The sequence below is a fragment of the Myotis yumanensis genome, unplaced genomic scaffold (genome assembly GCF_028538775.1).
Source record: "Myotis yumanensis isolate MYYU_CA2020_CCGP unplaced genomic scaffold, mMyoYum1.0.hap1 SCAF_11, whole genome shotgun sequence".
Lineage (NCBI taxonomy): Eukaryota > Metazoa > Chordata > Mammalia > Chiroptera > Vespertilionidae > Myotis > Myotis yumanensis.
The window spans coordinates 43,558,445-43,584,916 of NW_027223762.1; the positions used below are offsets into that span (position 1 = coordinate 43,558,445).

At 52.8% G+C, this 26,472-nt stretch overlaps 1 protein-coding gene across 6 annotated transcripts in view; it reads right to left on the minus strand.

Annotated features, from left to right (window-relative positions):
• Window positions 1–21,349, minus strand: part of RAB11FIP5 (RAB11 family interacting protein 5) — a 35,347-nt gene extending 13,998 nt beyond the window's left edge. For 2 of the 6 annotated variants that reach the window (XM_070429472.1, XM_070429471.1), the window contains exons 1-3: window positions 20,776–21,349; window positions 1,867–2,303; window positions 1,037–1,733 (exon numbers count right to left, since the gene is read on the minus strand). In XM_070429472.1, coding sequence (XP_070285573.1) covers window positions 1,037–1,733; window positions 1,867–2,303; window positions 20,776–21,203 — 1,562 coding nt within the window. In that variant the 5' untranslated portion in view covers window positions 21,204–21,349. Of the gene's footprint in view, window positions 1–1,036; window positions 1,734–1,866; window positions 2,304–2,462; window positions 2,946–20,747 lie in introns of those variants that run through there. The other 4 variants (XM_070429475.1, XM_070429477.1, XM_070429473.1 and 1 more) reach the window with 4 other exon arrangements.
• Window positions 21,350–26,472: the final 5,123 nt, after the last annotated feature.

A 26,472-nucleotide genomic window follows, 5' to 3' on the forward strand; every position in this document is an offset into this window, starting at 1 on the left:
GTTTCTCTGAGTTCTGTGAGCTGCTCTAGCAAATTAACTGAACCCAAGGAGGGAGCTGTTGGAGCCTGCTAGCACAGCTGGCCAGTCTGAAGCACTGACTTGGGACTGGTGTCTGAAGTGGTGGGAGAGGGCGGGTGTCCTGTAGGACTGAGCCCTTTACCTGTGGGATCGGGTGCGACCGCTGAGTAAACAGTGTCAGAGCTGAGTTGAATTGTAGGACACCCAGCTGGTGTCAGAGAATCCCTTGGATGTGTGGGAACCTATCCACTCCCACACTGGAACTGGATGCATAATCCTAATTGGTATCAGAACCCTCTTAGGAGCTCTGTCCAGGGCCTGAGCTAAAGGACTCCTGCATCCCTCTTTTGGTGGGACTCAGCACCTTCAAAACCAAGTGGCCACCCTCAGCACTTGCCATGCCTCAGGACCAAGAGACCCCCAGAGGGCCAGGGCCCAGGGTCTCCAGGGACAGGGGGAGGTTCAGATTTCAGGGGAGCTGCCCACAGCCTCTTGCCAGGACAGGGGAGCAATTGGAGGTGGGTATATGGGGAGGGGGCATCAATTACTTGACTTCCTTCTTAGGGGGAAGAGATCAAGAACAGCTGGGGCAACTGCGGGAGGTCGGCTAGCTTCAGGGAGGTGGGGAAGCCTGAGCTGTAGCCCCAGTCCCCACCTCTCTACCTGCCAAGGCTTCCTTACCTGGAGGCCAAAGGGCAAGAGGTGGAGGTTAAGAAACAAAAATTCATACAAATGGCTTTGCTGTTTTTCTCCTGTTCCTCCCGATCCCTCGGTGGGTCTGCCATGAAGCGAGGCCACCACTGAAGAGTTCTCCTCGATCCACTGGGCCCTCACACTCACTGCCTCCAAGTGCAGGCAAAGAGCCTTGGCTTAGGGAGAGCCCCACTCAACCATGCAAAGCAGCCCCAGCAGTCTGCCCCAGGGCCACCTGGGCAGCTCCATCCTCCCAGCCCGGTCCAGGCTGCTAACACTCCAGCATCCTCCCCAAGGGGCAAAGCTGGTTTTGCCAAGGACATACCTGGGTTTCTGAGTTGGTTCCTTGGCTTCCCTTAAGCCAAACCAGCTACTCTTGACCTTCTCCTCCCCGGTGGATGAATGATGGGGTGAGGCGCCGGGGGTGGGACCCCCTTTCTCCCCGAGAGAGCCACGGCGCCCCAACTCGCTCCGACTCAGCCCCTGATGGTGATGGTGGAAGAGGCCCATCCGGGGCTTCCGCTCCTCCTTCCGGGCTCCCTCCTTCTCCGCCACAGCCTCAGAGGAGGCCACCATGGGTGTGGCAACCTGCACTGGCTTCCCCTCTGAGAGCTGGGCCCCCTCCTCCTCTCCAGAGTGGCTGGCCTCAGGGGCCAGCGCTTTAGCCTGAGTGCTCAGCTCCTGTCCAGGCACTGCCTCTGAGCTGCTGGTGCGGCGGCTGCCTCTGCCCCAGGAGTCATCTGCAGCCCGGGATCCTTCCTCAGAGGGCCGAGAAGAACCGCTGTGTAGGGAGCTGAAGGGTGGAAATGGGCCCGAGATGGAGCTGCGGTGCCGCAAGAGGCCCTGGGGCTCTTCGTTGTAAATGTGGCTTCCATTGACACAGAGAGAGGAGCGGGTGGCGGGGTCCAGGTGGCCCTGAAGGTCGAGAAGGGCCCGGGGAGGAGCTGCTCGCATCTGGCTGGCCTCGTCGCTGTGGGTCCTTTTGTGGGTGAACAACTTGGGGGACTGTGCAGTGTCCCTGCCTGAAAAGGAAGCACACACAGGGTTAGCACAGGGCAGAGAAGCCCCGTTTCCTGGCCAGGGGCCTCCCCTGCTCCCTGGATGGAGACCCAAGCGCCACGACCCACCACAGCAGGGGCGGCCCCCCTCGCTCACCCCCGTCAGTGGACAGCCAGCTGCTGCGGCTCGGGGACCGGGTGAGGAGCTCGGCCCCGGGGCCCTGGAAGACCAGGCTTCCGCTGGCTGAGGACAGGGTGCTGTCCGAGCCCAGCGAGGTGTTGGACTGGGTCAGGGACGACTTGCGCAGCTTGTTGCGGAGGAAGAAGCCCTTGGCCTTGCCCATCCTGCTCAGGCTGCCCAGCTCGGGGTCCTCCAGGGCACTGCTGGGGAGGATGGCAGACGCGGACTCCAGGTCATACTTCTTCTTGCCCTTCATCTTGTCCTTGAGCTTGCTAAAGGGGGACCGTGGCTTGTCCTTCATGGACAGGTCAAACATGCTGGCACTCAAGTTGTTACGCGTGAACTGGATGGTGACCTGGATCTCCCCACGTTCCTTCTCCTTCTTGCCTGGCTTGGAGTGCAGCTTGTACCACCTGTGAGAAGGGCAGGGGAAGTTGGGTAGAGCTCTGGTCGCAGACCCAGGGAGTCTGCCCCCCCCCCACCCCACCTCCCTCCCCGCCGCACCCCTCCCCTTCAGTGTCTGTCACCTCGCAGGGCCCCCTCCTTGCTTTGGGGCTATGACAGCCTCTCACCACAGACTCCTGCTCTGACACACAGGCCCTGCCTCCCAGGCCACAGGCATAGCTGAGAAACTATCCAAAACTCCTCCATGATGAAGAAAGCCACATCCTGAGTAGGGGAAGCTCCGCAGTGCTGCTAGGCAGGGCAGGGGTCACCACACCATAGCTCCTCCACCCCAGCACCTTCCCTGGAGTGCCCATCCCCCCACAACTGGAACTCGGAGGCCGGGAGAGGTGAGGCTGGGTCTGGGAAGGACTCTCACATCTCCAGTCCCCAGTTACAGACAGACCTGCCCACATTCTTCCCTGTTTACATCACCTCCCCTGGCCAGTCCCAGCCAAAGCTCTGCTCTGAACCATCAGTGAGCCCAGGAAAGAACAGCTCACCCACAGGCCCTGGGCCAGGAACACAGGAACACTAGCACATGCACACACACACCTCACCCACTCACTGACTCGCCCCACGTCCCACCAGGAGCAGCTCTGCAAGATGGAGGAGCAGACAAGATGGTACAAAGGGGCCATAAGCACGAGGCCCAGGGGTGGGAGCGAGGGCTGGTGTCTGGTGAGCGTCTACTGTGTGTTACAACAGAGTGCAGGCTTCTCATCTCATTCCCACTTATTCACACCTCACAGCCAGCCCACAAGGTCGGGACACGACCCCAATTTCACAGATCAGGAGGTCGAGGCTCAAGTGGTCACCCTTCTGAGAACAAGCTGCCAGAAAGGAGAGGGGAGATGCGGGGCCAGGTTTTCATCACCCCAAAGCCCATGTTCTTCCCCCTACACACTCCCAGAGACACCCCTAACACGCATGACCAGGGGGGATGGAGCCCATGCTACAGGGGAGGGTGGGCACAGAGCTCTTCCTTCCTCTGCTTCCCAAATCCTCCTCACCAACGGCTCAGACTCCTGGGGGAGGGCAAGAAGGAAGGGCTGACCCAGCTGACTGGCTGGCTTGGCTGGCCGCACCATACGGCATCTGTGTGGAGCTCCTGGACATCTCCATAGGCCCCCTTCCCACCCCACTCACCCAGGTCACACGCCTGCCCACCTCCACAGGTGTGAGCGGAGAGACTGAACCAGAAAGGTTCTGGACGTCGGGACTCCAGGCCTAACTGATGGGGTCAGGCACAGCTGGAAACAGGCCCCCTTCTCACACTAGCACCCAGAATGTGTAACCTCCCCGGCACATAAGAGCTGAAATTAAAAATTCAAAGGATGTGTTCCAAGATGAATTGGAGGAAATCTCCAGAATGTAGGATAAGGATGAAGCGACTGTTAGAGGTCAATCCAAGGAAGCCCACCCCAGGTAACAGGAGAGTAGGAGAGCAACTGGCTCCCGAGTGTGAGGGGCTTGGGAGTCCTCTCTCCCATCCACAACACAAGACCAAAGCTGAGCAAGCTGAAAAATCAACACTTCACAGGGGATCTCAGGGCAGTGAAACCATTCTGCATGATACTATACTGATAGGTATATGCCATTATACATTTGTCATAACCCACAGAATATAAAACACAAAGAGTGAACCCTAATGTGAACTACAGGTTCTAATTAACAATAATATATCAATATTGGCTCATCAGTGGTAACAAATTTAGCACACTAATGCAAGGTGTTAATAATAGAGGAAACTGAGGGAATTTAAGGAGTATAAACATACTTTTTCTGTACTTTCCACTCATTTTTCTGTACACATAAAACTGGTCTAGCCCTGGCCAGTTTGGCTCTGTAAATAGAGTGTTGGTGTGCAGACCGAAGGGTCCGTGGTTCAATTCCAGTCAAGGGCACCTACCTTGGTTGCAGGCTCCTCCCTGGTCCTGGTCAGGGTACATGCAGGAGGCAACCAATTGATATGTTTCTCTCACATAGATGTTTCTCTCTGTCTTTCCCTCTCTCTTTCACTCTCTCTAAGAGATCAATGGAAAAATATCCTAAGGTGAAGATTAACAAAAAAACTGGTCTAAAACAAAGTTTATTAACTAAGAAGAAAAAAAACAGAGAGCGTACATGTAGAGAACACAAAGTGGATGAAACAGTGAAAGAAAAAAATGCAAGAAAGTTTTTCTTAACTGAAGGATATGACCACCAGGACAGAAGGGCCACAAGCATGGAGCACAAGGAACTAAGGAAGACCCAGCCACGGGTGTCACTGTGTGTCTCAGAACACCAGGTATACAGAGGAGACCCTGAGGCTCCCAAAGAGGGAGGCAGGTTCATACATCAGGGATTAGAACAGCTTCGGGTCCTCACTAGCAACACTGGGCACCATATGGACTCTTTAAAGGCCAAGCCCTAGGCACTCCCCAAACCCAGCCTAGGCCCCATTTAGGGCAGGAAGATCCTGGGAGGTGGGGCCAGGAGGGAAAAGACTTTCCTCACCATTTGCTGAGTCTCCCATCCAGAGCAGAGTGAGGTTGAGAATGGTCAGGACCTGCCTCTAGTCCTCCAGCCACTATCACCCAGCTATCTTCCTACCAACTTACCATACTTCCCTCTGCCTTCCAGGCCAGGCCTGAACGGGCCCCTGCCTGGCACCTGAGATGCCCAGGAACTCGACCACAGCAGGCATTCTCCCAGAGTGTGACCCTCATGGGCTGAGACAGCTGCTCCCGGACAAAGGCCACATCCTTCCCTCCCACCCCTGCTTCCTTCTTCCTGTCTGTCCACAGGGTCCCCTATAGACCCCGGGCCTGCCAGGCACTGCAGCACAGTCCAGATGAGGTCAGGAAGCCCTGAACACAGCTGCTGTGGGCCGACGATCCCTCCGTGAAATGATGGAAATCTTCACACAGCAGGCCCCAGAGCAAACTGGCTCTGAGCATCTCTTCCCTGCAGACTGAAACTCCCTCGGGGAATGAGACAACAGGGTCCCGTGGCCCAGTTCAAGTCCCACCTCCTCTAGGAAGCTTTCTCACCCGCCACCATTTTGGCCACATCTGCTCTGACCACCTGGTGTCATCCCCAGGTGGCCAGGATCTCCCTCGCTAAACAGTATGCCCTGTGGATATTTATCAAACATCCCCCCCCCCCGCCCCCCCCAGGCACACAGCTCCAAAGTAAAGAAGCAATGCTGGCAGTAAAGCCTTGAGATGCTATAAGCCCTCAGCTTTTCACTGCCCACCTCCCCCTCGTTGCCCCCTTGCTCTGCCCACCCCTTGCTCAAAGCTCTCATCTGGACGCACGTGGCGGCACAGCTGATGGCTCAGCCTGGCTCAGCACCCTGAGTACACAGCTGGCCCCACCACTCACTTGTGTGTAACCTCCACCTACCAGGTTACTTCCCGAAGCCTCCGCTTCCCCGCCATCCAGTGGGGATACCACCCTATTAGGGCTGCTGAGAAGATAACACATGCAAAGCCTGGTCCTCGGGAGTGGCATTCATCAGCGCTTCTCAAACTGCAAAGTACTAAAGAGTCCCTGAGTCTTGTTCAAATGCAGATCTGAGCCTGTGGGTGCAGAGGGGCCTGAGGGGCCCATGCATGGGCAGAGGGAGACACGCCCTGGGGCTAGAGAATCGGCAGGGCTAGCCTAGCCTCATTGTGTGCTCACTGCGCGCAGGCTCTGGACCTACATCACAGATTCCCAGAGGCACAGAGATGGGTATGGAGACCAGAAACCCGTTCAAAGGATTGGCACAATCCTGAGAGGACAGAGCCCTGAGAGGTCACTGAGGAAACCTCGGGTTTTGTCCTGACCCCAGGCCATTAAACCTTTGTCTGAGATGAGCCTCCCCAACAGCCCAAGGTCCAGAATTCCTGAGGGCCCACCGTGGGAAAGCTCGTACAGGGTCCCTGCTCAGCCACAATCTCTCTCCCATGCTCCTAATAGCCGGACAAAGTTCAGCAGGCCCAGTGTGGACTTAGGACTCAGCTTTCAGTCTTCCCCCAGGATGGACCCCTCCCCACACACCACAGGGGCAGAGGACAAAGGTGGGATGCAAGGAGTGGGGGTCTTGTTGCCTCACCTGTTATCAAGACTATGGCCCTACATACTCCTGCTCGTGGACGCCCAGGTCCAACACACCCAGCTCTCTGGGCACGAAGCTGGCTAACAGCTGCCACACAGCGTAACTGAAAAAGCCCAACACTGGGAGGGCCCACCTAGGGCAGACATCAAACACAGGCAGGTGCCAGGGGGTTCCTGTCAGAGACTGTGGCGCTGGAGCTGTGACAGCCACGGGCACCAGCACACCTGACTCATTTCCATTCCTGTCAGTCCAAATTCAGCTTACGACCCAAATAGTTGTGGCCCTTCCTGAGCCCTCACATGTCATTTATTTCAGGCCCCAAACCCAGGAACCAACATTTGTCTCTTTTTCCTCCACAACCCACATCATAACTTTGAACTCTTGTAGCTCTACCTGCAAATTATATCTAGAATGCAACCCACCCACCACTGTCACCTTACAGTGCAGTCCGCCACCATCTCCTGCTGGACATTACAGCTCCCTGCTTACCTGCCCCTGCCTTCCATGCTCCACCAGCAAACAGGTGAGGCCAGAGCACATCACCCCGCTCCTCAGAGGTGGAAAGGACCTATCTTTTGGCTCCCAGCTCCCTTGACTCTGTGTGTCTCATCCCACGCTGACCCGAACATGTTCCCACCTCAAGGCCACTGCACCTGCTTTACACGGGCCTAGATCTCAGGCCATGGTTCACTCACTCACTGATTCACTCACTCATGTCAGTTCATCTGAAATGCCTGTCTTCCCTGAGTTCCCAACTGCTACTGTCCCTTACCCTGTTTTATTTCTTGAGCATACTTAACACTACCTGACATGTGGAAGAGCAGTAGAAGAGCAGAACCCAGGTGCGTGTTCGTGCACATGTGCACATGAGCATGCACGCATCCCACACGGTAAAATGATATATTATGCACAGCCATGTCATGCCTGTCTTCCCCTGCTCTACAGGCAGCAATTTTATTCTGCTCACCTCTGCTTCCCAGCACTTAAAATAGTGGACACTCACACTTTTGTTCAATGAACTAACAAATTAATCCATGAACTGACTCAGGAACTTGTTTGTCCCTATTCACAACTGAACAACTGTGTAATGTTTCTATTACAAATCCATGGGTCTTACCCATGACACCAGGTTCCCAAAGAATGAAGAGGGGGCTCCCTGCCCACCATCCCCAAACAGGAGCCTCCTGAGGAAGGGACCGCAGAGCCAGGCTTCAAGGGGACAGTTCCCAGTGGGGACCTTCTTTAACCCCGAGACCCTCCTCCCCATCTCTGAGCTAAGATTCTCACTAGCTTCCCTGAGAGAGAAGGTGCCAACCAGGTTTGGGAAGTGACCAGACTCGTGAATGACGGTGGCTGTTGATCCCACTCTAGCCCATCACTCGGCCACTGGTCTTCTCACCTTGAACAACTTCTCTCATTCAGCACCTACTGTGTGCCAGGCACTATACTAAGCACTCAACACAACAAAGTATATCCCATTAATCCTTTCCACAGCCCTGTTGAGGTGGGTGTGGGAGGCTGACCCTAGAGTGGCTACGAGCACAGACTTTGGAGCCAGGCTGCCTAGTTTAAGCCCCAGCCCCAGGACTTATGGCTTCGTGACCTTGGGCAGATCACCTAATCTATGCCTCAGTTTCCACACCTCTGGGGGTAATGGAAGTCCATTCCCCTCACAAAACTCTAAAAGGAATAAGTGGGTTGTGTGTGAAACACTCAGAGAATAGGGCCTGGCACATGGGAAACGCCACACAAGTGTCAGCTCTTATGTTTTTGCAGATGCAGACACAGGGGCACAGAGAAGTCTGCTGGGTTAAGTCACCTACTTATTTTCAGGAAGTAGGAGAGCCAGGATTTGAACTCAGGCTCCCTCTCTCCAGAGCCTGGCCAGACCTTGATCACTGCACTAGACTGCCTCCCTCTGCAAGTACCACACACACACACACACACACACACACACACACACATTGCAGGCCCAGAAATTCCTGTGTCCCTGCCCAACCAAGGAATCTAAAGTCACTCCTTATTTCTCCAAAGTAAAGGGTATGTTTTAGATAAGAGAAAAATTACATCTCTATTTCCCCGCATCTCTAACTGAAATTTAGCATCTCTTCAATTATGAATTTTTCCAACAGTAGTAGAGTAGCAGTACCTCTAAGTGTGTCACCAGGAGAAACCAGGTATTTTCTTATCACATTACAGATGTAACAAAATATTGTCTATACTCACCTTTACTTTGAACTTTAAAGTTATTAGTCCTCCCACTGGATCACATTGTTTAACACAGTAATAAAGCCCAGGTACTTTGGCAAATGTTCTAATATATTGATAAATGTGCTTCAATATCATCGGTGTACTTGGTAATCCTATGTATTTGGAGATCTTGTTCTGAGAAGAGGTCCATGGCACAGAAAGGGCTAAGAGCGCCTGCTCTAGAGGAGGGAGGGCACAACGGCAGCAGAAGGCAGGTCTTTGCCTTCCTGCCTCAGTGCACGGCAGCCGGGCTGGGCCTCAAGGCAGAGGGCAGGCACTGCTCCCAGATTCCACTCAGGGAACTAGGAGGGCATGGCGACAGGCAAGAAGCTAGCCAGATGCTCTGAGACTCCCCAGTGTCACGCTACAGTGCTCAGCTTGACCCTCACCACCCTGCATGCCAATGAAGGTGACTCCAGAGAAACAAAAACAGCCAAGTGTACCTGCTAACTGGGGCCTGTTTTGATCATGACCCCAATAACACAATTTCCAACTTCCCCAGGTTGGTCCCCACCTGAGCCCACCTGCTACAGCTGCAACCCACCAGGTCTGCAGCTTCTCTTTTCTGGCTGTGGCTGCAGTCCCGGCCTCTTGGGAGACTGGCCTTACCTCAGGCTGACAAAAGCTACCACCACGCTGGGGATGAGGGCCTGCAAAGCTGAAAGATGCAGAACTGAACTCCACCCCGAGGCAAATGAAGCCAGCAGGCCCTTAGCAAAGACAACTGTGCTGCCCTGATGCGCCGGCTGAAAAATCTTCGAGACGGGAAAGTAAGGAGCCAAAGTGGAGGAAGAAGAAATCCTGGTGGGTTTCCTTTCCACCTCACTCTCCACCTCTAGCTTCCCTAGAGAGCTAGTACAAACGGGGGCTTCAGGGCTCAGAGGGGAACACAGGGACTCAAAAAGTAAATGTTAGGGAAACTATAGGAGAAAACACCAAAATATCTCTCTGTCCATAACAGTGTCTGCCCCAGATTTCTAGGCCAGGCCAGCAATGGCCATTTCAAGAGATGTTGTATAGATTAAACCATCTGCCCCCAAAAGACCAGCCGTCTTCAGAGTCATGTCACGCTGTCCCCTCCCTGGGCTCACGAGGCCCCGCAGTCTGCTTTGGCAGGAGACTCCTGCCATGTAAATGACTGCTATCATGCCCACTCTCCTGGGGCGGGGTGTGTTTTTAATTTGAAAGTCATCACTAAAATAATGACAAAAAACTGTCACCCTGCTATTCCAGCCGCCATTTGTATGTAGAGCGACCAAATAGTTGAAAGGGAAAGCTCTTCCTTATGCCCCATTCCTGATAGACACAGAAGAAAGGGCAGAAGCAGAGACCTAGGTGCAGTCATCATCAATGGCACTAAAACCGCTGGGAGAAGGGGTGACGGAGAACTTCATAACGGCTGGGTCGGACGAACAGCCCAGAGCCCACAGCTTCGTGTGGGAGACCATGCAGCAGAGTCAGCCACCCCACAGGAAGGACGCCTGCGGGAGGTGGGACCTGGGACACAGGCCTTCCAGACCTCGCGCTCGGGGCTGGAGAATCAGGGGAGTCAGGGAGAAGAGCATCATCAGGAGCCCTTCGGCCGGGGCACAGTGTGGGATATTCTCCCAGCCCTCCACCAGGGAAGGGTTGAAACGAAGAGCGGGGACTGTTATACTGGGCGACCTACCACCAGGCACAGTTTGAGAGCCCATTGGGATCCTGATTCAACAAAGCACCTATGAAGAGAGAGTTCTGATATCAGGGGAATTTGAATATGGACTGGATATTGGATGGTTATTGGGGAGTTGTTGATTTTGTTTGTGTGATAATAGTATTATGGGTATTTTTTTAAGCCCCTGAATCTTTTGGAGATGGTTGAAAACACATATTAAAGCACTTAGGGAGCACTGACTTATTTAAACTCTCCTCTGAGCTCACCTGGGACTAACAGTGGGTTTATATCAGACCCCTGAGGAGGTAAGGGGGGTAGCCTTGGGCCAAGACACAGGCTTTGTCCTCACTGTCCTGAGACTGAGCCCAGCTCCTGGTCTTGTCCTGAGCCTTGTGCCTGTGCTATGCTAACCACCTGCTCACGGCTGCAGGCCCAGCACAGGGCCTGGCACGAGCGGTCCTGACCCTATCCTGGCACTCACAATGTCTTAGAGACACAGGTAACTAACTCACCAGTGAAATCTCACCCAACCAGAGGAGCCCTCAGCCAGGCCTCCGCTCAAAACATTTCCCAAGAATGTGCCAGGAACAAGGAACAAGTAATGGGTGCCCTCCAGAAGCTTACATCGTGTTGAGGAAATAAGATAGCCACACAAATAAAGGCAGAAGGTGATCGACACCACAAAAATGCACGAACAAACTGCACAGGGAGGTTAAAGGGGAGCAGTAAGATGATTTCATGGGGAATGACATGGCATTATACCGGGCCTTGAACGATGGGCAGGAAGGAGGCAAGGACAGGGCTAGGGAGACATTCCGGGTGGAAGGAACAAAATAGGCAGATGCCCAGGCTGGACAGGCAAAGTCAGACAGGAAGGCGCTTTGGGGCAGACAGGAGATGCCGCAACATCACGCTGAAGAGCTGTAACTTTACTCTGGCCCTGAAGAGCACTGCAGGGCACAAAACAAGGACAGGACTGATGGAAGCTGGGCTGTAGGACACCGAGGGACAGCAGGGAAAGGGACAGCGGAGAGGTGAGGGAAGGGGGTCTGGCTGGAAGCCAGCACAACGTGGGGTAGGGGCCATGGCTGGGCCAACCCCAGCAAATCCTTATGCCTTAGCAGTTATTTCTCATCATAAATGAATAAACTGGCATTCTGGTTTATAAAAAGGCAGCAGTGGCTATATTAACAGTCCAGAGCAGAGAGAAAGAAAGAAGAAAAAGAAAGAAAAGAAAGAAAAGAAAGAGAGAAAGAAAGAAAGAAAGAAAAGGAAAGGAAAGAAAAGAAAAGAAAGAAAATGGAAAAAAAAAAAACCCTAAACTAGGACAGGAGCAATGGGGAAGGTGGGAGGGGCCCCTCTGGCAGAGACACTCCACCTGCAGGCTCCCCACTTACTGACAGCAGGTACTGTTACCCACCTTTACCCCCACAACCGAGGCCCTGATACATGGAACACTTTCTAATACCTGCTGGGTAAAGGAGATGGAATCCACAGGGCTCAGCTAGTCCCAGAAATAAACTGAAGAAAAAGATTATTTTTTGAGATCAACTGAAGGACTTGTATGCATGCATATAAGCATAACCAATGGACATAAGACACTGGGGGCTAGGGGAGGCCAGGGGATTGTCAAGGCGGGGGGGGGGGGGGGGGGAGAAGGACACATATGTAATACCCTTTGTAATACTTTAAGCAATAAAAAAGAAAAAGATTATTTTAAGGACATAGTGGGAAGACCCCAGTGGGTTGAAGATAGGAGACCTGGGGTTCTCGTCCGGAATCTGACTTATTAAGTGACTTTAATGCAGCCATTTCACCTCTGTAAAAGGGGTGATAAAATAAGCAGGTTAGAGGCAGGGAGAAATGCCAACCAAAACTGTTATTACTCAGAGTTTGGAGAGACGCTAGAAAACCTTTCTCCAGAGTCTCCCCATCCAGATACCTTCCCTCCTCTCCAAGTCCCCCATGAACAGTCGTCCTTCTACAGATCGAACAGGAGATGTGCAGGTGGCAGGCCAATCCCCTTGGCTCCCCACACCCACCACCTCACCCACCCTTTGATTTGGTACCTACAGTAGAACTGCAAGCCTGACACAGCCATAGGACAGGATATCACCTCTTATCAGGCCAGACGATGGTTCTCATCGCCCACCCTGGCATCCTGCCCGGCACTAAGAGACAGTCCCTGCCGCCCAGAACCGTCACTTTATTAGCTTCCCCTGTCTCCGTGGCCATGTCTTACTCAGCTCCCTGCAGACCCAGCCAGGTCCACCTCCCTCCCTCCTGGGCACAAACATCTTGGCTAATACTCCTGTCCTCATCCCTCCTACTGTGGAGGCTCCAAAGGTCTGTCACCATCAGCTGCCTCAGACATGGCTGTGACCGCACTCACCCAGCAAGAAAAAAAAAGCTATAAAAATGCCTGGAGACCAGTCTAGCCAGCAGACAGCAACAAAAAATATGTATGACCAAAAGCACCATGCAGGGGGAAAAGCACTGGGCTTGGAGGTCAGAAACCTGGCTGCCACTAATGAGTCATGTGACCTAGCACAGTCATTCTACCTCCTGACACCCCCGTCTCCGCATCTGTGAAATGGGGGTCACCCTGCCTGCCTTCAGGAAAGAACAAAATGAGGTGATGCTGAGAAAGCACTCTGAAAACTAGGGCAAACCACACATAAAGACTTGGGATTTGTTGTCTTTGGGGCCTTTTATAGGTAGGCTGGCATCAGCCCATGGGAGGGAGGTGGCCCAGGACCAACCGCCGACAATCTGCCCAGGAGGAATGAAAGAACCAACAAGATGACCTCGCCCCGGGGGTCTTGGGCAGAAAGGAGAATAAAAGTTCTAACCACACCCTCCTCCCCAGTTTGCTCCTAACCCCAGATTCACCCTAAAAAAAAGAGTCTTGGGTCATGGAGATCAAACCTAAGTAGTGCCCATCCCCTCTGCCAAGGTCTCAGTTCAGATTCACTACAGGTAGAAACAAACATTAAACATCCCTCATGGAGAAGACAGGCTGACCATAGGTAGAGGCCTGTGTGTGGAGAATGTTGCATTTGTACAAACAAATAAAAACGATGAGAAGAAGAAAATACATAATGCATTGGCTTTTAAATGCATGGAATAACTCTGGAGGTAACTGGTAATGTTGGTTGCCTCTGAAGAGAGGAGCTGGGTGACTCAAAGTTGGGACAAGGGAGGCTTTTCATCGTGCAGCCTCTTTACCTTTAGCATTTGAACCAGGTGAACTACCTAAAAATAAATAAGAAGTAAAGGCTGTTTTGCTGGGAAAGGCATATAGGAAACTCAGCTTGGTTCCCTTCCACTCTCTACCACATTCACCTCCCTTCCAGAGGAACAATCTCCCTCTCAGAAATTTGCCCAGCCCCCCACAGCCTTACCTGTCATTCAAAGTACCACCTCCCCCAGGAAGCCCACCCTGATCACTCTAACCCTGGTGAGTTTGCCCTTCTTCTAATCATTTCCTTCTCTCACACTTTTTTATATGCTCCTTTGTAGGTTAATTATCCTTCCTGTGTAAGTCTTGTCTCAAACTTATTTTCACCCTTTTAGGGAAAGAGCTATACATTTTCTCTCTCTTGTTTTCTCCAAAGCCCTGACCCAGGCATAGTCATTGCCTGTCATTGCTTCCTAGATGTTGAACAAAAGGAAGAAGAAGAAAGAAAAAAAAAAGCAAACGAGCCCTGGCTGGCTGGGTGATTCAGTCGGTTGCAGCATCATCCTGTACACCAAAAGGTTCCGGGTCCTATCCCAACCCCCTGGTCGGGACATGTACAGGAGGCAACCGATCGATGTTTTCTCTCACATTGATGTTTCTCTCTCTCTCCCTTCCTCTCTCTCTCTAAAATTAATAAAAATATATCTTTGGGTGGGGATTAAAAAAAAAAAAAGCAAGCAACTGCATCTGCATTGCTGTAGGGGGAGGAACCAGATGGCTCGGGAGTGTTCTGTCCCAGTGGAACAGGCATGTGACGTATCGGGAAAGGTCAGGAAGTCTTGTCTCTGCTGATGCTCCGAGGTCCTGAGCTACTACATAAGCCAAGGGGAGCAAATCTCCTTGAGGTGGGGGGGCAGTACGTAGTACCAGGGCGCAGGCCGAGTTTCGCAGGCCTCCCACATCTCCTGAGACACACCCTGGTGGCAGTGATACCTTCCTTCCCAAAGTGCCAGGCAACACCCCATCCCAAGACAGACACAACAGACACAGAGACACAGACTAAACATGCTTATCCCAGTCAGCCAAGGCCTCACACTGGAGTAGCAGGTGATGCTTACAGAGCCCCCAAGGCTAACCCAAGGACTGCTTTGAAGAGGAGAGAGGAACCCTCGGAGGACAGCTGCTGAGCACCTGGCCCCATTCTGAGCTGACCCGTGGGAGACATGGAAGAAAACTGAGATGGGCGGTGCAGCATGGTGGTGAAAAACACAGAACGGGAAGCCAGGCACCTGGGCCTAACTCCTGGCTCTACCCTGTACTGTGTGCCTTTAGAAAAGTCACCTGGCCTCTCTGTTTCCCCATCTGTTAAACACAGTAACAGTGCCTATATCTCTAGAGGTTGCTGTGAGCTAACTTAAGTCCTTAGAACAGTGGCAGCACCTAGAAAGGGCTTAATGGACAACACACTAGGCCAAGGAGGCAATAATAATCCCCTGAAACAGAGTGCCACATGCTGTCGGTGTGGGAACACGGAGGAGGTGGAGGTGTGTGTCCTCTCCTGGAGGAGGCCTTCCCTGGGCTCTGTCTGCTCTGAACATCTCCAGTGCTCCCTGCCTCGGCGCCAAATACCTGGCTGTGGTCCTTCCTCCACATGTGAGGGCCCATCCTCCTAACAAGACCTCCAGGCATGCAGGCAGGGGTGTCCATATCCCTGTGGCCCCTCTTGGCCTCTGCCCAGGCACTCCAGAAAGGCCTCTGGATTAGACTGCCCACCAGGTCCACAGATAAGCCTCCAGGCTCCCACTCCCATCCCAGCTGAAATGTCCCCTCTAAAACCTCATAGGCACTTCCACAGAAAATGCCTTGGGGTGCACACAGGGCCCCAAAGGCCACCTCTTCTGGTGCCAGGGCCTAACAGGAGCCACACAGAGCCCCACCCTCCCTAACTGCCGAGTAGCTGACAGCATGTCCCTCTCCCTCCCCAGCCTCTATTTCCACAGGTCTAAGCATTCTTCTAGCTCTGACATTAGAATTCCAGGATTAAGGGCTGTGCTTCTCTTCCCCACACCTAGGTCAGCTGAAGGTCAAAGTGGCCAGAGACAAAGCCCCTCCCTATGTAGCTCCTTTGAAATGCTGCCTTCTGGGAACTGAACTTTCCGGGTCCCTGCTTGCTTACTGCTCAATGGTGTGAGGGCTGGGCCAGCCACTCTGGGCCTCAGACTGACCTGCCAAGCCCAGCTCTCCTGTCTGGCAGCCATCATTCCTGAGGAAGAAAAACATAAGGGGGCCTCAGCCAGCTCAGTAAGAAGCAAAGTGATCAGACTTATCCCAGACAGGACCGACAGTCCACAATAGACTTATTTCTATTACTTGGCTGTGAGGAAGGGAAAAGCTGCTGCTTCTTCTTTTTTTAATCTTCATGGAGGATATGTTTTTTAAATTGGTTTTAGAAAGAGAAAGGGAAAGAGAGAGAACAAGAGAAACCAATGTGAGAAACATCGATCGGCTGCCTCTTGTATGCATCCCAACCAAGGATAGAACCCACAACCTAGGTGTGTGCCCTGACCAGGAATCGAACCCACAGCCTTTTGGTGCATGGGACAACACTCCAACCAAGTGAGCCACCTGGCCAGGGCAGGGCAAAGCTTCTTCATGATCACATCATTTTGCAAAGGACTAGAAGAAAAAGAGTACTGATTCCCAGAGAACACACAGATCCCCCCCCATTGTGTTAATCATCTGTCCCTGAGCAGGGTGGGGAGGGCAGGGGAAACATCTGGACAAGGCAAGAAGTCATAACACCAGGAGGCAGCAATAATAAAGGCACTGGGCAGCCCCCAGCACAGGAAAGGGACAGCCCTCCAGGTCACTTGGGATGGGGCCTCTGCTAAGTGGTGCCTGTCCCTGACTGCCCACAGGAGGGGAGAACAGGGCAGAGGTGGGTCCCACCCAGTGCCAGATGCAGGGGAAGGGGAAGCTGCTGTGCCAGCCTGCAGGAGCTGCCCAGTCTGATAGGGGACTCACTTTCTACCCCTCCCCACACTCCCAGACACTGCTGCTTAAGCAACCCCACATAAAAACTGCCCCATAACTAAGGGAGATGGAGCCTCCTGTGTCCTAATGACTGGCTTCTAAGTACAGCCACACCCTTCCCTGGCAGCCAAAGCCGACTTCCCAGGCCGTCCCACAGGCCTCCAGCTCCAGGTCTGGGGCTGGAACAGGAGCCAACGAAGCCAAGGACGCTTGTGGCTTCAGCTGCTTCCTGAGGAGCAGTCACATCTGGAGAGAAGGCCGTGGGGTCATGTGCCATCTGCCCCCAACAGTACTCTGCCTGGCATCTGGAGCTAAGGGATAGGTGGATGCCCTCAAAGACCACCCAACCCTAGGCCAACAGGCTGCATTTTCCTTAGGGTGCCTCTCCCGGTGCCCCTAAACCCACCCTCAGGAGATCTCAGGCCAGAAGGCTCTGGTCTCAAACCTACGTCCTCCTCGGCCACAGTCTGAAAACCAATGCCTCTGTCTGACCAGAGCTGACAGAGCCTCTTAGGGGCCACAGTCAGCAGCCTGTACATGGAAACAACAGCTTTACTCTTAGGAATGAAAAAAGAAAAACTGGCCCCAACCCAAACGAGCCCACCGCCTCAACTTTCCCAAGGGGCCAGGCCCTAACCACCAGGCTCCAATTTTATCAGGAGCTCTCACACTTCTGCACGTACCCTGCCATCCACAGTCTTTCCTAGGTTCTAAGCCCTATATTGTCTAACCACTGATCCAACAAGCCCAGGACAGGGGCTCTTTATTTTAATTTTATTTTAAAGAGAGGAAGGGAGAGAAAGAGAGAAAGAGAAACATTGATTGGTGGCCTCCCACATGCATCCCAACCAGGGATCGAACCCACAACCAGGGTATGTGCCCTGACGGGGAATTAAACCCGCCACCTTTTGGTGTATGGGATGACACTCCAACCGAGCCACACAGGCAGGGGTTCTTTAAGGCAGGACCACACAGAGCACCCACGGGAGTGCACTAGGAAGGGTGCTGAAGGCAAAAGCCAGAAAGGAAACAATTGGGAAGCATCTCAGGATTTTCAGAACCATGACTTTACTAAGGGGAAAGGGTTATAACCAATCTCCTTGTGTATTATGTTAAATTTTGTTTTGAGAATTTAATTATTTGGAAAGTCTCCAGTGAAATCCCTCACCTCAAAGAGTATCCCACTGACAAAGGATCTTTGGGGGCTGATGAGGTGTCTAACACTCCATCTACCACCATCTTCACCATCATCACACAAAGCAGGGCCCTGAGAGTAACCCCAACACTAATATTTTGAAAGCTTGCTATGGTTCTGGAACTACATGAAGGCTTTTATAGATGCTATCTCATTTCTATCATGGCCTTTGTAGAAATGAGGAAACAGGTTAAGTAACTTGCCAGCTAGGAAGTCATGGAACTGGGAGTGAAAGCCCCATCTCCAGGTTCTTAAACCCTGTGCTGTCCTGCCTTTCCGAAAGGGTACAGGCAGCTCCCAGGAAGGCTGCTGGGAAGAGAGCTGCAGGCTGAGCCAAGTCTGGCTTCAAGACTGCAGGCCCCCAAGCCATCCCTAGTTCTCCAACCTCTAGCAGTAAGGAGAATGGTGGAGGGCTGTGAAGGGCCAGCCAGTTTTATCAGGAGCTCTCATACTTCTGCATGTACCCTGCCATCCAGTCTTCCCTAGGCTCTCCGTCCTAAATTGTCTTCCCCATCACATGAGAGGCTCTCCCAGGGCAGGGGATGTCTCTCAGATCAAAGCCGTCAGACATTGTGCACCAACTATGTCCAGAAACTGCACCAGATATTTTAATTGCATCCTCATTTCACCACTTACATCAACCCTGTGAAAGTGCTAATTAGCCCCATTTTACAGATGAGAAAATTAAGGCACCAAGAGTTTACTTGACTGGCCAGAAGCTGGCAGGTTTGGGACTGGAATCTGGGCTGTGCCATTCCACAGGTCCCTCCTCTTAACCGTGAGGCTGCCCTTCCCCAGCCTGGTCCTGTCTTGGTGACACAGAGCTACCATCCGCCCTCCTTGAGACCACCACACCTGGTTCCTGAAGTTAAAGTGTGATACTGTTCTTTTCCAAAACTGAGGAGGGTAAACCCCGGTCCTCTCCATCTTGTCCTCTGCCCAATGGGCAATGTGCAGACTCACTGTCTTAGCAGCCCACACCTGAGTGCTCCAGGGAAGGCCACCAGGAATGGCCATTAGAGCCAGAGGAGGAAGGCGGGGACCAGAGTGGGGGCAGCAGTCCTCACCCTCTGTTGGTGGGCATGCTGTGAGGTCCAGTGGACTAGGAGATTAGGCCAGTTTCACAGGCTTTTCCTCTGTCCACCACAAGTATCCCTCTCCCCCTGCCCCCTCCAGGTTCTATAAATAATCCAGGTCAATACATCTGAGGAAAGGCAGCGGGTTGGGTGCGGAAAGATCCTGGTGCACAGAGGACTTCTATAAAGTCAATTAAGGCTCCCATTCTGGTCAAGGGGTAGCAAGTCAAATTCTCCAAGGGGAACTGTCCTTGGCTGAAAACAGGCCCACCTGGGCCTAAGGCGTAAACAGCTCAGCTGAGTCAGATCCACAGCCCAAGAAGAAAGCAAGGGCAGGAACTGGGGGAAGAAGGGGGGGATCAAAGGCCCCTCCCAAGTCACTGACCTCACAGAAGCCCCTCCCTACAAGCCTAGAGACTGGTGTGTGTCCCCCGGATGTGTCATCTACCAGCCTGGTCAGAATAGCTGCAAGGTGGAGGTTGAAGGACTAAGAAAAAAAGGGGAGGAAAGAATTTGGGGACAGGAGCCTCTCCAGAAAAAAGGAAGGGCTAAGAGATCCAGGGGAGAGTTTTCAGCCCCACACCCACCCCCTTAGGCTCCCTAGGCCAGGAAGGAGGAAGAGGACAGAAAAAGTGAAGAAAAAAGAAAACAAAACAAGGGCCAAGCTATGCCACATGATCCCACACCCGGCAACCAAACAGCAAGTCATGAGGGAAGGAGAGGAGAAGGCCAGGGGAGGGGGACATGGAGCCAGGTCAGACCTGCGGGGAACCCGCCCTGTGCTTCCCACCCCAGGCCACTAAGAGCCATGAGGACCCTTCCCTGCCCACACTGTGAAAAACGTTCAAGGTCAGATCCTTTTCTAGCCAACTCCTGCTTTCCTCTAGGTCTGCACCAGGCTCTCAGTCTCCTCCAGCAAGCCTTCCTACATTTACGCCGATGGATGCCATTCCGATCTCGGGCGAACCTTCCCAGCACCTGTCCCCACCTACGGCACACCCCTGCCCTCATCCCCTTACCCTCCCCATCCGGGACCCAGGAGGCCCAGGGGCGATCTCGCCCCAGTGGACGAGTGATCCACAGCCAGGTCGCCAGCCCTGGGGACTGGCCTCCAGACACGGCCCACGCCCAAAATAGGAAATGAGGCTCCCAGTCTGAAGCCTTGATCTTCACACGGGGAAGGTTAAACGCTGCCAAAATAAATGATGACAAAAAAAAACCACTGGCCCTTCTAGGTGGGAGTGACTGGGAGATGATCCCTAGCAGTGCATGCGCCACTGTTTCCACCTCCGGCAGGACGGGCAGGAGCCTGAAGACTGATTAAAGCGTTTCCTCGCTTTACCTAGAGGAACTCTTGCGTTCAGGCCAGGGACTCAGAGGGACAGGGTCCGGGGGTGTGTCTAGGTGGCAGAGGACACATCCCAGTTCCAGACAAGAAGCAGATGCCCTCGCAGTTTCTAGGTTGGGGGGTGGGGTGGGGGGGCACCTCGAGGACAGCACTGCCCCTTCCTTCCCCCACAGGGTGAGGCGGCACCTCTCCATTCCCCCGAGGGCCTGGCTTGGGTCAGGTGCCTGCAGTTCTCCTCCCCTTCCAGGAAAGGGAGACCAGCCCGGAGGCCCTAAGAATGGCCTCGAGATTTTCCTTGTTGAGGTTCCCACAGTCCAAGAGCCTCTGGACCCCACTCCTAAGGTTCCTGGACAATTTACAACTCATGCTAGGCCGCCGTTCACACCTCCCGGGGCCTCCCAGGGCCCACCAGCGGCCAAGCACAGCGCACCGTTTAGGAACGGGTAGGGGGGACCCCGAAATGCTTAGAACCAACAGGTCGGTTTACGCCCTTGAGCCCTTGAGCGTGAGGCGGAGGGCGCACCACCCCGGGCCGGGCGCGGTTCGGGGTCCCGCTCTCCCACCCGCCCCGCCCGGGGAGGCCTCTCACCGTGTGCGCCCCCGCGCCCCGCACTCACTGTGTGTGCTGGGCGCGGCCTGCGCCAAAGACCTCGTCCAGCGCCACCGTGGCCTGGCCCAGGAACTTGTCGACGCCGATGAGCGAGCGGTGCATGGTGGTGAGCACCAGCTCGCAGGCGGCCGAGCCCGAGGCCCAGGGCGCCGGGCCGGCCTCGGCCTCCTGCGCCCGAAGCAGGCCATCCAGGGCGCCGGGCGGCAGCTCGAAGGAGCACTCCTCGCGCCACTCGGGGCAGCCCGGGGTCTTCTCCACCACCGACGTGCTGTACTTCTCGCGGCCCACCTGGATCACCGTGTACGCGTCGCTGGTGCTGCCCACGCCCGAGCTCTTGCCCCGCAGCCCGCGGGCCCGCAGCACGGTCACCTGGACGTGCGTGGGGAGCCAGCGGGAGGGCCCCGCCGCCGGCTCGGCGCCCCGCACCAGGGCCATGGCAGCAGACGCGGCGGCGGGCGAGGCCGACCCCACCCGGCGGAACCACCGGGACCCAGTGACAGACCGGGCAGCGGCGGGGGCTGTCAGGAGCCGGCTCGGAGGACCGCCGCCGCCCGCTCTCCCGGCCGCCGCAGCTGCGGGATGGGCTGAGCCCAAACGGCCGCCGCCTCCCGCCGCCCCACCTCCCCGGCAGCCCGCCCGCCCGCCAGCCGCGCCGCGACGTCAGCGCCCGCTGTCAGCGCCCCGCCCCTCGCCCCGCCCCGCGGCCCGGGGCCAGCCCCGCGCGGCGGTGCGGCAGCGCTGCGGAGGCGCCGACCCCGCGCCCGCGCCCGCGCCCGCGCTTAGGCCGCCGCAGACCCGCGCGCCCGGAGCTGGAGGGGCCGCGGGGCGCGCGGCCTCCGCAGAGAGGTGGGCGGGGCTCCAACAGGCCCCGCCCCCAACTCGGGGCACCAGCTCAACCCCGCCTGCTGGGGGCCAGCGCGGCACCCTCGGCCGGTTCTGAAACGCCCGCTGCGCGTCTCCGGGCCAATCCCGAATCTTCCCTCGGTAGGTCCTTGCTCTCGCCGTAAAATGCCCCGGCCCGGCGCGCCCCTCTGGGGAGGACCAGCCCCTCGGCGCAGGCTCGTGGCGGTGAGGCCGGACCCGGCTGCCCTCCTCATCTGGAGCTGCGCTCCCCCTTCCCTTTGCCCGGGAAGATCCCCGGCTGGAACTAGAAGCGATTCCCGCTTCGCCACGTGACGGTCCCCGCGTCGGCGACCGGGAAGCAGGTGAGCTGCCGCCGCCTCCAACCTCCACGCGGGAGGGGACCGTGGCTGCGGCGCGAAGGGCCAGAGAGCTGGGCTCGCCCTCAGCGGACACTGCCCGGAGAACAGAGTGATGAATAAATGAGTAGCCACATCAATATTTAAGTGTTCGCTCCGAGCGCAGGAGCGCAGCCGTCACGAGCTGGGGGAGATAAGCTCTGGTGGAGGGGGTAAACTATTACTTTCACCCCTTAAGCGCCTACTATGTGCAAAGCCCTACTTGCCCGCGTGGCTTATTATTAATAGTGATAACAATTGTTCATAATTACAGATGCTGAATTCTAGCCAGTATTAGTTTGTGCTCTTTATATTCATTACCTCATTTTGGAGTAACCTGGTGGGTAAATATAATTTTTATCCCTGTTTTTCCAGAAGATAAAATTGCAATTTAGAGAGGTCATGCTGCCCAAGATCCTTAACTGGCTGAGGAAGGATTTGAATTCACAGAGATGACTCCAAAGCCTGAACTTCTTTTTACTTTCAGAGCCTGTATTAATAAAATAAAATAAAATAATAAAATAAAATAAAATAAATAAAATAAAATAAAATAAAATAAAAAAATAAAATAAATAAAATAAAATAATAAAATAAAATAAAATAAAATAAAATAATAAATAAAATAAATAAAATAAAATAAAATAAATAAAATAAAATAAAATAAAATAAATAAAATAAAATAATAAAATAAAATAAATAAAATAAAATAAATAAAATAAAATAAATAAAAATAAAATAAATAAAATAATAAAATAAAAAAATAAAATAAAAAAATAAAATAAAATAAAAATGTAATGCAACTCCCTGAGGTCCACCTGGTATTCTTTCTGAAAGGAAATCCACTCTGATGAATTTCCACTCTGATGAAGGTTAAACTTTTTTATTATTCAACCTTTTGGAGATTGTGGAAGAGGAGATAGAATCATGGACCATTTAAAGGAACCCTAGAAGAGAGCAATAAATTGAAACTTGTGGAATTGGAAATTCTAGGGTTTTCTGTATCCATTGGTGTATGCAGGATCATGGAGACAGACAACCAAACCAGAAGTGTCTCCAAGTTCATCCTCCTGGGACTCTCCTCCGACCCGAGGACCAAAAGCTACATTTTGCCCTTTTCTTCATCATGTACACAGTCATCGTGGTGGGGAACTTGCTCATCATCCTGGCCAGCAGCTCCAGACATCCATATGTTTTTCCTTTAGCATCTTATCTTCATTGACGTTTGCTACACAGCCATTGTTCCCAAGATGCTGATGAACTTTCTGTCAAAGAAAAAGTCCTATGCTGAGTGTATGATCCAGATGTATTTTTCTTGGCTTTTGCCAACACAGAATGTATTTTAATAAACATTGCCTTTAAATTAAAAAAAATGTAATGCAACACACATATACAGCTTTTTAAAAATCAAATAGGACAGAAGTGCTTATGATGAAAGCAAAAACTCCCTCTCTACCCCTGGAATCAGGGATAGCACTTACAGCCATTTGTGTGTAGGTCTTGTAGTTACCTCCATATCTTTATATAAAATGCTTACATAGCTATATTTGGATTGATCAGGACTGGCCATTACTGTCTTCTTGCTATGATGGATAACGATTTAATGCTCTCACACTCACTTCCCTTTCTCAGTCTTGTATAGTTAAGCTATTGTTTTCAGTTCCTCTATGGAATACCTTTTTACTGGAAACCTTTATTTCTTCTCGGGGAGACTCTCCAACGTACTGCTTGACTTCCTATGCTGTGAGCAGAAGACACCAAAATCCCCACTCTGCAGGCCATGTCCTCCACCAGGAATATGGGTGTAGGCAACCAGTACAGGAGACCTATGGGAGCACAGCTGCCACAGGCCCAATCCTGACAACCTCCCACCTTAACTCTATGACCATGTGACGGGGGTGGAGGAGTCCTTGGCACTGAGCCCCACTCCAGAATCCCTGTGCACAGCACCTCGCTTTGGAGACAGTCAGATCTGCCTTTGGATCTTGGCTCTCTGCCACTTTGCAGCAATGAGACCTGAAGTTTGAGCCAGCTCTTGTCTCTCTTGTCCTCATGTCCTCATCAAGAAAATGGGGACAATGATTCCTACTTCAAACATGAGAAAATGTTGTCAAAGATTGTAATGCAGTGGAGACCGTCACGAACGATCTGCAGGCACCTGCACAACATATACAGCCTTTTTTCCTGATTCTAAAAGTAACTTGGAAAATACAGAAAATATAAAGAAGAAAATAAAAATAAATCATAACTGCACTATCCAGAAATAAAAACTGCTAAAAAACTTATTGTATTTCTTTCCAGTCTTTTCTCTACACTATATGTTGTTGTTTTTTATATATATTACTAGGGTCCCGGTGCATGAAATTCATGCATGGGTAGGGTCCCTAGGCCGGGCTGGCGGTCAGGGCCTATTGAGGCCTTCCGGCTGCTGACTGGGGCCTCCTTTCCCCAGCTGCCAGCTACCGGCTGGGGCCTTCCCTCATTCCATGCCACCCCCTGGTGGTCAGCGCATGTCATAGCAAGTAATCGGTCTCCCGGTCGAACTCCTGCAGGGATAATTTGCATATTAGGCTTTTATATATATATAGACTAATGGCCCGTTGCATGAAGATTTGCGCAATAGGCCTTCCTTCCCCTGGCTGCCGGCACCGGTTTTCCTCCGGCACCCAGGACTCAGGCCTTTGGTCCGGCCGCAGCAGCGAGGCTTGGCTTCTCCACTCTGGCTGCTCCCAGCCCCTCCTTTTTTTTTTTTTTTTTCCAGCTCCTGTGAGGCAACTGTAGTATAATGGCTAAACCTGTGGGCTTTGGCATCCTGGTTCTACCATTTATATGTATTATCTCATTTACCCCAAGAGACAACCATTTAAGGCAGGTGGGATTGCTACCCTCTGTTTTACTGATGAGAGAACTAAAGCAGAGAGAGGTTGAGTAATTTTCCCCAAGTTTCCAACTGGAAAATTGCAGAGACTGGACTTGAACTCAGTTCAAGTGATTCTACTGCCTGTGGCAATTTGCCCCCATACTAGGCTGTTGGTCATCTGAGCCCTACATCCATTTGAAGCTAAGCATGAAGTATTTTCATACCCATTTTACAGATAAAGATATTGAGGTATAAAAAGGGGTTAAAGAGACTTACCTGAGGTCACAGAGTCAGGAAGAAGCCCCCCACTTTAAGAATAGATTTCCCGCCCTGGCCGGTGTTGCTCGGTGATTAAAGCATAGGCTTGCGCATTGGAGGGTCAAGGTTTTGATTCCAGGTTAAAGGCACTTACCTGGGTTGCAGGTCTGGTCCCCACCCCTGGTTGGGGAGCATGTAGGAGGCAACCAATCGATGTGTCTCTGTCACATGGATGTTTCTCTCTCTTTCTCTCCCTCCCCCCTCTTTTCCCCTCCCCTTTCCCTTCCACTCTCTAGAATCAATGGAAAAAATATCCTCCTCAAATGAGGATTAAAAAAAAAAAAGGAGTGGATTCCCCAAGGGCTTTGTAAATGAACTACAACTAAAATATATTTGTCACTCTCCTTTGATTTGTCACTCCCTGTTTCATCTGTTTCCTAGCTCTCCAAACTGCCTGGACTGCCTTCTCCCGCCTGCCTCCCTCCTCATCTCATGGAGTAACAAGGCTCTAGGAAAGGGCAAAGAGAACCCAGATGGGCTCCTCCAGCTCTCCCTCCTCCTGCCTGGCCCATGCAGTTCAACAAGCTCAGGCTTCTTGCTGGCCCGGGTTGGGGCTCTGCGAGGGCACTGAAGTCAGGCAGGGCTACCCTGCTGGTCATGTGGCCCAGGAGGAAAGGGCGGGTCTGCTAGCTGTCTTCAGGGGGAAAATGAGCAGAAACTACCAAGACACTGACTTGGCCACCTAGAGGTGTGTCTCCTCTCTAGAAGATGAGACCACCAACCCCCTCCACCCAGACACCCCCCTGCCGGGAGGGTTAGAGGACCCCCTGGGTGTGCTCATGCCTTCCTGGTTATCTCCAATATTCAGACCTTCTAAATTTAAACTTTTTATCTATCTATCGATCTATCTATCTATTTATTTTTAAAATATATTTTTATTGATTTCAGAGAGGAAGGGAGAGGTAGAGAGGGATAGAAACATCAACAATGAGAATCATTGATTGGCTGCCTCTTGCACGCCCCCTACTGGGGATCGAGCCCGCAACCCGGGCATGTGCCCTTGACCAGAATCCAACCCGGGACCCTTCAGTCCGCAGGCCGATGCTCTGACCAGTGAGCCAAACCAGCTAGGGCATAAACTTAAACTTTTTAATTTGAACATAGGATGTTGGGTCGAGACAGAAAGCCCATAAATACTGATTGTGTGAAGTTGCCATTAAAAACCTTTTAGGAGGACAGATCCTGGGAACTCAGAAGATGACCCTTGTTTCTGCTGGACACCTGGATGTCCCTCAGCTTGGATTTGTCTGATGTTTTTGTCTTGATTAGCAAATGGCTCTGCGTTCTTAGA